Genomic DNA, 13,107 nt, shown 5'->3' with positions numbered 1-13,107 from the left:
ATTGATATTACATTGATTGATATTACATTTTTTTTGCTGTGTACAAGCTACCGTGAAGCGATTAACCTTCTGGCGACCCCTTTCCAAGGAAAAAACTTCTGAAGGGCAATTTTTTGTTTTCCTGACTTTGACGTTTCTCATGTTCGCTTATCTTCAGTTTCTTTTTTTTTTCTCTGAACTTCGAAGACGAACATTTTGGAATCTCATCCAATTGGCCCCGCATCGTAAGAGGTAAATATTAAAACTTTGTCTATATTCGGAAATCTTTGGTGATAAGCGTGATAAGTGTTGCATTGCACTTATTTTACTTTTCACCGTACTTTAATTCGCTGCGACGAATCTTATCAACGCCAAATTATACAACCTAAATCTCAATCCTGTATTTCTTCAGATTAGAAAAGATCCCAATCGGTGACGGTGAGTCAAGCCAAGAGCCCGGTGGTGCGTTGGAAGTTATCGTTCTTGTTGTTGAACTGATTCAAAAATAAACCAAGATGAAGCAAAATCCACAGCAGAAGGAGAGTGTAAGTTGAGCAAATATGAATCATCAGCTGTTTATAGATAGATAATTGTTCGAGATATCAATAGGTGGATAACCGGACGAGAATGGAGGGTGGTCGGAACATTCCGCCGGCACTGAAAAAGCTGTTGGAATGGGACGTTATCATGACAAAACGGTTCGTCAGCTTCATGTTGAATTTCATTGCTCTCAGATCGCTGAGGACGCACTGTAAGATTTTGGAGGTAGGATTAGATGATTGGCTTTTTGTTTGGATTGATAAGATTATGAAATATGCACATTATTTCAGTATTCATGCCACGGCATAGCTTGGCTGTCGGGATGGCTTGCCTTCTGCTGGATGATTGACAAGCCGGAATGGTATCAGATGCAGGTGAACCTGTTCATTGGTCTTCTCACGGATATCGTTATTGTGGCTGTCATCAAAGCAGCAACTCGCCGCCGTCGGCCGGCCGTTAACGATGATCCGTTCTGCATTGGCCCAGACAAGTTTAGCTTCCCGTCAGGACACGTATCCAGAGCTGTCTACATTGTCACCTTCTTGACTTGGTTGGACCCGGTCACATTTGTCCTGTGGCCACCGCTACTGGCGTGGTGCGTTTCGATGTGCCTGTCCAGATTGCTTCTGTATAGACACCACATTCTTGATGTCATCGCCGGTATCTTCGTGGGATTGCTGAACGCTTTCCTGATTTCCATCATCTGGCTCAATCAGGAAAGTTGCGTTTGGGTGATCTCTTACATGACCGATGAGAAGATGTCCGGTGCGGAGTACGGAGTTTAGGAGGTTCCAAAGAAAGATTTTGACGCTTATGTAATGGATAATCATCATCATGTTTTCGCTAGCAGTACCATAGAAATAAAGTTGCAGCCATAGCTCTGGACGACTAAGTAATTTAGTGATCCTTGAGAAAGGCCAATGTCATCAACACTTACAAAAATCGTACTTACATTGTAAGCCTTTATTAACATCAACGTAATTTCCTAAAACGTGAACACTTCCACCGACCTCGGCACTAGCGTCACTCGAACCGGCCTTACTTCGTACGCCTCGTTGTCAATGGAATAGTACGCCTCACTGTCACTGTCATCGACTTTCAACTTTTCCGGAATCAAATACACAGTCCTAGCTTCTATGCTCTTCTCCGTGGGACATTCGGTATACCGTCGGTTCCATATCCTGGACCAGCTGTCTCCCAGAAAGCTAAACGTCGAATCCACGGGATTTCCAATTTTTACACATAGCTTAGAATCTGTACCTTCCTTTGATCCCATCTGCGAGTTTGTCGTATGCAAGACCAATTCTGCAGGATCCACTTCCAGCTCATGTGGAACGGAGCAGCTTTCGTTCACCACCTTGGAATAATCGACGCCTGGCGTGGTCTTCGCTCTGGGCAAAAACACCGACCACCACCTTCTGGCTGGCTCATTCTTTGGCTGCTGCTCCTGCTGACTATCTTTGTAACACTTGCTACATCCCTGGCAGGGTTCCGTGTAGGTCACCTTGGCCTTACAATTCCACGTGTGCTTTCCATCGAATGCATTGAACAGGAAAGCCGTGTAATCCCTCAACGAGCCCGTGTACCAGTACTTATCCCTCAGGGCGAGAATATCCCGAAACGCTCCCCACTGAAGACTTCCTAAAGCGTAAACCGGCTTCTCCGGTACCGTCTCGTCGATCTCATTGGGCAGCACTTCAATCTTCATCAGATCCATCTTTTCCTTCTTCCCAGCCACGACGGCGTAGGCCGCATTTGCCATTGCCCGGACATTCTCAAGCGTTGTAGTCTGGTCGCTAGTTCGGAACAGCGCCGTAGCCAAACCGTTCGTGCGTCCCACCGGTAGGACCCCAATCGGACACTCGGCACCATCTGTTCGGCGTTTCAGACCGGAGACCACCTCCGACACGGTTCCATCGCCACCGGCAACGACGATCGCATCCGGCAGGGTGGCCAGTTCCTCCAGATAGCGACGAGCGTGGCCCTCGGAATCGGTTTTCACGACGTCGACTTCGAAGCCCGCCAGGTGCAGGATGGGTTCACAATAGTCGTGGAACTGCGGTGGGAAAGAAACGGATAAGGTCAGCTGCAACAGAGTATAACAGCAATAACTTACGTCTTCCTCGCAAGATTTCCGATTGGCAGCTGGGTTCACAATGACCAGTACCTTCTGAAGTCGTTCGTTGGTGCCGATCAGAACATCACCGTACTTGGATGCTTCGGTGCAGTAGTGACGCATAAGTTGTTTGATTCTGTAATGAAGTTTATGGATTTGTAATTTTCATTTTTTCCAAAACTGGAAGACGAAATACGAAGGAGTTCAGGGGGACTCTTAAGATAAGGACGGTTATTCGGCGTCGCGCTTAAACATTTTCGTTAGCACGGTTCGGTGGAAAACTTCCGGGAAATGTGATACCACCATAAAATTGAACCTGTATGTTTTTAACCAGAAATTGGAATGAATAGCAACTATCGATTATTTAAGGGTGCGATTATGGTAACACAAGATCTTTGTCTTCTTAGCTTTTCACCATTTTTTGCAAGCCTGATTATCTGAACACGTCCAAAGCTTCGCAATCTATGGAAAACATTATATAGAGTGTATTTCTTGAGACTGGAAAAATGAAGCTTAATTTCTTATATTCTGCCTAATGATCAATTTAGCTATACTAGCGTTTTGCCTAATGCCCCGTTCACATTACAGCGTATATCACGTGATATACGCTGTCTTGCAATGAGCACTCATACATCTAGTTTTCACTGGAAATCCTATGTATGAGTGCTCATTGCAAGACAGCCTATATTACATGATATAAGCCATAGTCTTTACGGGGTATAATGCCTTTTTTTTCAAAAACCTTCATTCAAAAAGATAACAAAAGAAAGGAAATTAAAAAAAAAATCCATTACAATCTGAAAAATCTGTAGAATGTTCTGGTCTAAAAATTCGTAGACTTGACCACACTGCGCTCAGGATGCAAAGCTTTTACGTTGACTCTTTACACTATTGGAGGTGCTCAGGATACGTGAGGGAGATTACATTTACTACATTTTTATTTCAAACCAACCAATTAAAGCCGAGACTAAAGCATTCCCGCTTGTACATCGATCCAAGTAAATCGAAGGTTCTTTGCAAAGTAGTATTAAAACTAGTAGAAAGGCTCCTCAATTTTTAAATAAAAATCTTACTTTCCTCTGGGTATCTAACACTTCCTAAAACCAATATTATTCCATACATAAATAGGTTAATTCTTATCAAATACTCACTCATATTTCTCGTGCGAGTATGAAACTCCGTAAGCCACGGCGCCAGCCAAGACGGTCGACTTTTTCCAGTGATTCCTCACGCCCTTGGCAAAACGGATGATGAATGCCATCTCCTCTAGCTTATTTCACACTTTGTTCACTTGATTGCATATATTTTTCCGGTAAATTAACCCGAAACATAAAATAATGAACTTTTCCTCGAGATTGTTGCACAAGATCAGCGTGATTGCGATTTATTTCTTCGCCTCCGACACACGATTTGACACACCGCAGTTTGTTTTGATTCTTCCGATTCGCGTACTGCTTAACCCCTTCAGAAACAACCACGCCATTACTACGCCATTTTGTATCAACTGGGAGCACTGCCACGTTCGTGCGTATTTTTGACATTTCCCTTTTGCACCGCCTTTCGACCTTCCACCCCCTCCAACCAACCCGCGCAAAGAATCGTTACTCCAGCGCAAGCAGCGAACAAGAAAAAAAAAGCTAGCAGACAGAAATCTCATCGCCATCTTCGGGTTCAGTTTGTTCGAGTTCTATCTTCCGCTGGTTGGCTTGCTCCACCCGCCGCGGATCACTGTTTTACCAAAATCTGTTCTTTGTATGTTTTCTCAACCAAAATTTGTGCTTAAAAATGTTAATAATTTAAAAGTGAAGGTTCGAAAGCCAGTGTTTTTGTTTCGTTGTTTGCAAACGAATCTGTGTTATCGTGTTTTTGCCTCGGAGTGTTTCTTGTTGTACAAAGATAAAAAAAACAAGTTCCCTTCAGAGTTCAGCAGCATATCGACATAAAAAAAAACAGCTCGGGTTGCTTGGATTGAGGGAGCGACAAGTGCGTGTGAGTGCGAGGCGGAAGTCAAGAAAGAACTTACCCAAAGAAAGAAGTGCCTTATCGTACGGTTATAGTTTTCTGGGAAGTAAAAATTTTGTGATATCAAAAAAGGCGAAAAAAAAAAAAAATCTGAGAGTGAAAATATTGAAGAAAAAGGGCGGAGCTGTGTGGAAGGGAAACGCCAGGAAACAAGAAGAAGTTGAATGCAAATTGCTCCTCGCCTGTCCGTGGAGCAGTAAAAAGAAGCAGCATCATAGTAGCCAAGTTGGTTGAAAAAGGAAAATTCTCAATCGGCTTGCTTTGTTGGATTGGTGTTTTATACGCTTCTGTTGTAAACGAATAGCAGCAACAGCAGCAGCAGCTGGTGGAAAACTCCAGTGAAGCAGAAAAAAAAATCCAATTACACTCGAAGACGAAGGCAAATAAATTGTGTTCCAACAACAAAGTTCGGACTGTGTCTGCTGTGAGTTGCTGTTCCAGAATATTTAGGGTGTGGGGGCCATCCGGCAGAGCAGAGCAACAAGTAGAAGAGGGGAGTAATCTCCCGGAAGATTTTGTTCTCTTCTCCATCATCATCACTCTATCGTTTGACTGTTGTTTGCGTTGGTAAATCGTTAGAATCACACGCAAAAACGAGAACAAGAAAGTCGGTGCTGGGTTGGATCGGGATCGGGACCGGGAGAGGAAGAGTATACAGAAACGGCAGCAACCAGATGACGACGAATAAAGAGGTCTATCACGAAGGCTGGTTGATCAAATCGCCTCCGACGAAGCGAATCTGGCGAGCGGTGAGTCACTTTTCCCTGTATCGCCTTGTATTTATTTTTTCGGGTGAGGTTTATATGGTGTTATATTTGCCTATTTTGTGTGCTCCCACATTCGTTCTCACAGTCACCGAATTTTCCGGAGCAGATAGAGCTATAGAGCGGTTCCACGAACAAGTGGGAAATTTTTCCAGTTTTTATTTTTTGTATTTTTTGATTTGCATGAAACCTTGCATACAAGTTTTTGGGGAAGAAAAACGCCGTTTTGCATACTTGGTTCGCCATTTTGAATCTAGCCTTACTTATGAGAAGGGCCTATGAAAAATGCACATGATATCTTCAAAAAATTGTATCTCGGAAACGGTTTGTCCGATTGGTTTGATGTCTTGCGCGAAGTTTTAGACAATTGTTGGTGTTATATGGAGAAAATATGCACGGTAAAAAAAAAGTTTGGTATTTGTGTTTTAAACTAAAATATAAATTTTCCCTTTAAAGTGACATGTCAGTATTTTTTTTATTATCTTTATGTTATAGCTGACTAAAAATGCTATCTAGTGCACAGTAGGTTGTTCTGGAGAAAAATAGGTTACGATGAAAAAAATTGTTTTTTAAAAAAATACAATTTTCAAAAAAGCTATTAAGAAAAGTCAAAAAAGTTTGTCACCCTAATTTTATGAAAGAACATCAAATTTGCAAACAAAAAGTACTTCGGTAACATTTTTCTAAGATGCACCGTTTAGAAGATATTACTGATCTAATATTGTTTTTTTTTATAACTTAATAAGTTTTGGCCCTTTTCGGATGTTTTCCGTGTTTTTCCAGTTTCAAAAGTATTTTTTTCGGAAAGATTGGAAAATTTTGAGTTAAAATGACACTGACAGCTTAAAGATTCGAGTGAAATTCTCTGCCTTAAAAGTATTTTGAAAAACAAGTTACAAAATCCCACTATCAGGAACAATGATTTCTTCAAATGATTTTTGGTGCGTTGTGCTGAAAACGTGCTAACAAGTATTAGATACAGGTAATCAGATACCAGTTAGCTGTACTACGTACAGTTGGTGACCATAACGCTGGCCATAACGAGGCTAGCTCCGTCGCTGACCGTTCCTTAATAATAAATAAAAAGAACGCAGTAGTCACATTCCATCATACTAGAGGGCTGCCGACTGATACCTCAATCAACAACCGCCGCACTCTTTATTCATTCCAGGTATATACAATTTACAATCTTCTTCAATAACAATATACCTACGCCAGCAAATCTACCTCGCTCCAACTCTCCAAACTCGTACCTGAAGGTTCGACGATACCTGAGCGTTCAACTCTACCTATCTTCCAACAGTCTTTACCCAGCATTCTATGATTTCTACCCGTGAGCTGTATAATAATGTCTGACTCGGTTCTGAATTCATCCAGTATCTACTAGGGAAAACCAAACAGTAAATGCAGAAAGGTTGCTAGTAGCATAGTGATTATAGTAATTTCAGCTCATAATCCTGTGTTTTTGAACGAGATCCAGTGTTGTTTGATAACATAATAAAGGAAAGTGTAACACGTTTTGGTGCAAAGGTAATTTTTAAATACACATTTTAATTATATGTTTTGTGATATTTTCGTACAAAACTAACAATTGGAAAATATTTTCTATGTTACAGATTACAAAATGAGTAAAATAAGGTGTATTCGCCCATTCAAAGACATTCAGTGTTCAAAAGAGCTGCGATATCTCACGGATGGTATCATCCAAAAACTAAAATCAATTGGATTTTCCAAGGTATCCACACTGAACACCAAGGATTTTCGTGTTTGTTCGTCTTGCCGTCTACATATTGATTCAAGAGCTCACCTCACCCAAAACGAGGAACAAAGCGTAGCCGGCGGCTCAAGGATGCCAACTGTTGAAAGTTTGGTCACGATACCATCAGAGTCAACGCTAAGCACAATTAAATCAAATGAAGACTTCACGATGCCTGTAGACGTCGAAATATTCAACCGAGGAATAGCAGCTATTCGTGTTTCGCCTATAGATTTAGGTAAGGTTAAAAATGTTCACTATCCTGAAAAAAAGTGCGCTGAAATCGTCGAAGGTGTACGAAGAATTCTTTTTAAATTAGACGCTAAAACAGAAAAAGCAAACGAGTTTGATGAAGTCATAGAAAACATGAAAATTAAATTTTTAAATTCAGCCACAAGGCAAGAAAAACTATCAATTTTATCATTGTTGCCAAAATCATGGTCAGTACAAAAAATTGTAGACGAATTTAAAACCAGTAGAAATATGGCATCAGATGCAAGAAAGGAAAGAGATAATATATTTGATTCATCTCAAGGTTCAAGCTCTGGAAAAGTCAAAGTATGGTATTGACGCTGAATGGCATTTCTTCGCAACATCGCACGGAAAAGGTCCATGCGATGCTATTGGAGGTACGATAAAACGCATGGCTACCAGAGCAAGTTTAGCCAAAGAACGCGAACACCCGATAAAGACTGCAAGAGAGTTGTTTAATTGGGCAAACAAACGAAAAGAAGAAGAACTTACAAAGTTGTCATTTTGTTATTCTACTACAGAAGAATACGAAAATATGTCTTTGCAGCTAAATAATCAATATAATAATGCAAAAACAATTCAAGGAACTCTAAAATTCCACTCATTTCTTCCTCTATCAGAAAATACAATAAAGGCAAAGCTTTATTCAAACTGTCCTGACAATGATGCCAAAATATTCAATATTGTTAAGAAAGTTGTGCAAACAATAATTTTATAAAAATACAGGAATAAAAATAAACTGATGATATCCAACATATAATGTTATTTTTTATTGCGCACAATCACCATCCCTGAAAAATAAGCTTAATTCGCTCTTTTGAATCTTGCTAATTGAGGAGCTTACATTTGCAGTTCTCAAAAAGGTGTATCTCGAAATCGAGTTGTCTCATCGGTTTGATGTCTGTGGCGATGTTCGGCAATAGAGAGAAAATATGCACAGTATAAACACATCCAGTTTAAATGGATTAAACTGTTAGGCGATATGCAAGAGTTGAATGCACATTTTCAGCACAACGCACCAAAAATCACTTGAAGAAATCATTGTTCCTGATAATGGGATTTTGTAACTTGTTTTTCAAAATACTTTTAAGGCAGAGAATTTCACTCGAATCTTTAAGCTGTCAGTGTCATTTTAACTCAAAATTTTCCAATCTTTCCGAAAAAAAAATACTTTTGAAACTGGAAAAACACGGAGTACATCCGAAAAGGGCCAAAACTTATTAAGTTATCAAAAAAAAAACAATATTAAATCAGTAATATCTTCTAAACGGTGCATCTTAGAAAAATGTTACCGAAGTACTTTTTGTTGGCAAATTTGATGTTCTTTCATAAAATTAGGGTGACAAACTTTTTTGACTTTTTTAATAGCTTTTTTGAAAATTGTATTTTTTTAAAAAACAATTTTTTTCATCGTAACCTATTTTTCTCCAGAACAACCTACTGTGCACTAGATAGCATTTTTAGTCAGCTATAACATAAGGATAATAAAAAAATTATTGACATGTCACTTTAAAGGGGAAATTTATATTTTAGTTCAAAACACAAATACCAAACTTTTTTTTTACCGTGCATATTTTTTCCATATAACACCAACAATTGTCTAAAACTTCGCCCAAGACACCAAACCAATCGGACAAACCGTTTCCGAGATACAATTTTTTGAAGATATCATGTGCATTTTTCATAGGCCCTTCTCATAAGTAAGGCTAGATTCAAAATGGCGAACCAAGTATGCAAAACGGCGTTTTTCTTCCCCAAAAACTTGTATGCAAGGTTTCATGCAAATCAAAAAAGATGAAAACTACTCGTTGCTTTAATGATATGGAACCGCTCTATAGAAGTACATATATATTTCAGTATGAGCTGTCGTTTGTCCCATTCCGTTGAGTTTCCACGAGATAGCATGTCACGGCTAATTGCAGTTCTCGTAAATTTTTAACAAATTAGACACATAAATATTTCAATTTATGAATGTATAGTTATTAAGTTCTTCAAAATAATTTAATTAAGTAATATTTGCCTTCTCAGAGCCTTCCTGGCTGTGTATCTGCATTTGCAATACTTATTTCTTAGGTTTCGTAATATCACGATGCTCCTCAGACCGTTATTGTAGAACAAAAAAAAAACTCAATTAAAATTGAGTACACCAGGTACTTCTGAAATTTTAAGCAAAATAAAAAATAAATCAATGGGCGCATTTGTGCGTGAATACGCCCTTTGAAAATCGTAAGTGCAAACATCTTTTAAAAAACGATGAAACATTTCCTATAATGTATGTTTTACATTCAACAGCTTATAAAATAGCTGTATAAACCGAACACGGATTCATAACTGGGCGTTCTACAACTACGAACCTGCTGTGCCTAACGTCTTACATCACAGACAGTTTGATTGCTCGGACCCAAACGGACGTTATCTACACAGATCTTACGGCAGCCTTCGATAAGCTGAACCATGAAATTGCGATCGCTAAGCTTGATAGGCTAGGGATCGGTGGAAATCTTTTGAGATGGTTTTGTTCTTTCCTCACGGAGCGCCAGTAACTTTGGGTACTTGTCGCTTAGCAAGCTTCTGCGCAAAGTCCGGTATATCTCAGGGTAGCCATCTGGGACCATTGGTATTTCTCCTCTACTTCGACGACGTTCACCATGTTATCACAGAGCCACGATTATCGTTTGCAGACGATCTGAAAGTTTTTCTGCGCATCCGCTCACTCGCCGATTGCCGTTTTCTCCAAAATCAGATTGAAATCTTTGCTGACTGGTGTAGTCTAAACCGACTGGTAGTCAACCCAGCTAAGTGTACAGTTATTACTTTCTCACGCAAGAAACAACCGATTATTTTCAACTACAAACTACTAGGCACGACTATCGTACGGGTGCACTGCGTGAAAGACAGGCGTTTTTCTAGACTGACTCACACCATATATCGTATGTCGTCGACAAAGCATCCAGAACGCTAGGCTTTGTCTTCAAGATTACTAAGAACTTCACGGACATTTACTGCTTGAAATCGCTCTATTGCTCTCTCGTACGATCTACGTTGGAATACTGCTCTGCTGTCTGGAGCCCGAACTACAATAATGAGGCCGAGCGAATTGAATCTGTTCAACGACGTTTTCTTCGCTTCGCGCTCCGTAAGCTGCCTTGGAGATACCCACTTCGTCTTCCAAGCTACGAGAATCGCTGCCAATTGATCAATGTCGAGCCCTAACGTATCCGAAGAGATGTTTTCAGAGCCTTAACCTTCGCCGATACTCTGCAAGGAAGAATCGACTGCGAAGCAATTCTACAACAAGTGTTCAACCTCGATCACTACGCAACTGCTGAGACTTCCACTTCTTCGAACTAATTATAGCATAGGGAGCGCTATTTACGGCTTGCAGCGAGTGTTCAACCGAGTAGCGTCGATGTTCGATTTCCACTTGACACGGAATATGCTTCGCCGAAGATTCTCCGCCTTTTTTGCTGACCGAAGGCGCTTGATGCCCAACAGCTAAGTGTAAAATTTAAGACTTATAAATTTTTAGTAACTTGACAATGCTTTCCTAGTTATTTTCGTTTGTAACTGTAGTAACTGTAGTACGATGTGCAGTCAACCTCTGCCTTCCACTTGCGCGACTTTTTAATTTCTCGGCACAGCAAAATGAATTCCCCTCCCGCTGGAAGCTTTCCTATCTGTTTCCAATTCACAAAAAAGGAGACAAACGGAATGTCGCTAATTATCGTGGGATTTCCTCCATGTGCGCCTGCTCTAAACTTTTCGAGATTATTGTAAATGATGCTCTGTTTATGTGCTGTAAAAATTATATCGATACGGACCAACATGGTTTTTACCCCAAGCGATCGGTTTCCACGAACCTGGTGCAGTTTACCTCTGACTGTCTGCGAAGCTTGGATGCTGGATGGCAAGTTGATGCTGCATACATGGACTTAAAAGCCGCTTTTGGCAGGGTGGATCATGAAATCCTGCTTGCTAAGTTGGAGATACTAGGTGTCTCGTCTACGGCTGTGAAATGGTTCAGATCGTACTTAGTGAATCGCTCTGTACGAGTCAAGATTGGCGCGACGGATTCAAATGTTTTCTCAAACAACTCGGGAGTCCCGCAAGGCAGCAACCTGGGACCTCTGCTGTTTTCGATCTTTTTAAACGACATCGCTCTGTTGTTACCATCTGGATGTCGTCTTTTCTACGCAGATGACGCCAAAATCTACAAAATTATCAAAAGCCTCTCGGACTGTTGGGATCTCCAGCGTATGCTATGTATTTTCGCTGACTGGTGCACGAGAAATTTGATGGGCCTGAGCATCGAAAAATGCAACGTCATCTTCTATCACCGTAAAAACGAACCAATTATGTTTGACTATGTGCTCTTTGGACGTTGCATTGCCCGTGTAGAACAAATAAAGGATCTCGGTGTTACTCTGGACTGCGGGCTCACCTTCAAAATCCATTATAACGACATCATTACCCGAGCCAATCGCCAACTGGGTTTTATTTTCAAAATTGCCGATGAGTTCCGGGACCCGTTATGCCTCAGATCACTTTACTGCTCACTTGTGCGGTCTATATTAGAATCAAGTGCAGTTGTATGGTGCCCTTTCCAAGCCACTTGGATCGCTAGAATCGAATCTGTTCAACGAAAGTTTGTGAGATATGCTCTTCGTTTCTTGAACTGGCGTGACTCATCGAACCTGCCACCGTACGAGGAGCGTTGCCGTCCTCTGGGCATCGAACCGCTAGTGGTGCGACGGACGGTCACTCAAGCTATGTTTGCTGGAAAGCTTCTCACGGGTGACATCGACTGTCCAACGTTGCTGGCCCAGCTAAATATGTATACTCCTGAGAGACCTCTTCGTCAACGCGAATTTCTGTTTTTGGAGCCACGAGGCAGAAATTATACGCAGAATGAGCCAATTCGTGTAATCAGCCGACAATTTAACTACTTTTATTGCGAATTTGACTTTAGCGTATCAGGAAATGAATTTTGTCACCGGTAACTTGACCGTTTTCGTTTCGTTGACCATAACTATTTAGATTAAGTTTTATTCATTAAGACATTAATTGTCAGTTGAATTATTAAATAAACAAACAAATATGTATGTCGTCTGTATAATCTGTACTTTTTTTTACAACACATAATTGGGACTATTTCTAGTCTGTTGATGCAACCATAACAAATAAACAAATAAACCTTGCTGACCGAAACCTGGACCGGAAAATCGTGCAAGCTTTCACTCGCAAGAAAATTGCTTCGGTTCGAGACGTGGCCTAAAAAGTGGGATCCTCGAAGAGTGACGTCCAGCAGGCCAAGGCAAAAATGAGTCTAAAGACGTATAAGAAGCAGAAGAACCCAAAGCGGAGTGAAAAACAAGCCGCATCCGTCAAACCGAGGGCTCGGAAGTTATACGACCAATAGCTGTGCGGAAATCGGTGTGCGTGATTATGGACGATGAATCATACGTTAAATTTTATTACAAAACTTTTCCTGTCGATCGGTACTACACCGTTCGTGATGACCGAAGTGTTGACGAAGCGGATAAGTCGATTTTTACCGAAAAATTCGGTAAAGAGGCTATGATTTGGCAGGCCATTTGTGAGTGTGGTATGCTTTCTAAACCGTTTGTGACAACGGAGACAATTACAATCGATGTTTACGTGCGTGAGTGTTTAAACAA

The 13,107-nt window shown here is 40.7% G+C and overlaps 3 protein-coding genes across 3 annotated transcripts in view; 2 read left to right on the top strand and 1 right to left on the bottom strand.

Annotated features, from left to right (window-relative positions):
• Positions 1 to 172: 172 nt before the first annotated feature.
• On the top strand, positions 173 to 1,606 carry LOC135699522 (polyisoprenoid diphosphate/phosphate phosphohydrolase PLPP6). The gene is made up of 4 exons (XM_065219800.1): positions 173 to 231; positions 392 to 524; positions 589 to 744; positions 810 to 1,606. The coding sequence occupies exons 2-4, from the start codon at positions 495 to 497 to the stop codon at positions 1,302 to 1,304; spliced, it is 681 nt and encodes a 226-aa protein (XP_065075872.1). The 5' UTR covers positions 173 to 231; positions 392 to 494; the 3' UTR covers positions 1,305 to 1,606.
• Positions 1,468 to 4,017, bottom strand: Mulk (acylglycerol kinase-like protein Mulk). Its single transcript, XM_065219799.1, has 3 exons — positions 3,787 to 4,017; positions 2,636 to 2,771; positions 1,468 to 2,575 (listed from the first exon to the last, which is right to left on the bottom strand). The coding sequence occupies exons 1-3, from the start codon at positions 3,894 to 3,896 to the stop codon at positions 1,505 to 1,507; spliced, it is 1,317 nt and encodes a 438-aa protein (XP_065075871.1). The 5' UTR covers positions 3,897 to 4,017; the 3' UTR covers positions 1,468 to 1,504.
• A 258-nt stretch (positions 4,018 to 4,275) lies between these two features.
• dos (daughter of sevenless) overlaps positions 4,276 to 13,107 on the top strand; it is a 38,865-nt gene continuing 30,033 nt past the window's right edge. Inside the window, exon 1 of the mRNA XM_065219859.1 lies at positions 4,276 to 5,406. Coding sequence (XP_065075931.1) covers positions 5,332 to 5,406 — 75 coding nt within the window. The 5' untranslated portion in view covers positions 4,276 to 5,331. The remainder of the gene's footprint in view (positions 5,407 to 13,107) is intronic.

Source organism: Ochlerotatus camptorhynchus, unplaced genomic scaffold (assembly GCF_037179485.1).
Source record: "Ochlerotatus camptorhynchus isolate MF236.1 unplaced genomic scaffold, CSIRO-AGI_Acam_v1.1 ptg000112l, whole genome shotgun sequence".
Classification (NCBI taxonomy): Eukaryota; Metazoa; Arthropoda; class Insecta; order Diptera; family Culicidae; genus Ochlerotatus; species Ochlerotatus camptorhynchus.
Note: the sequence above shows the minus strand (reverse complement) of the source record. Positions and strands in the feature narration are given on the sequence as shown.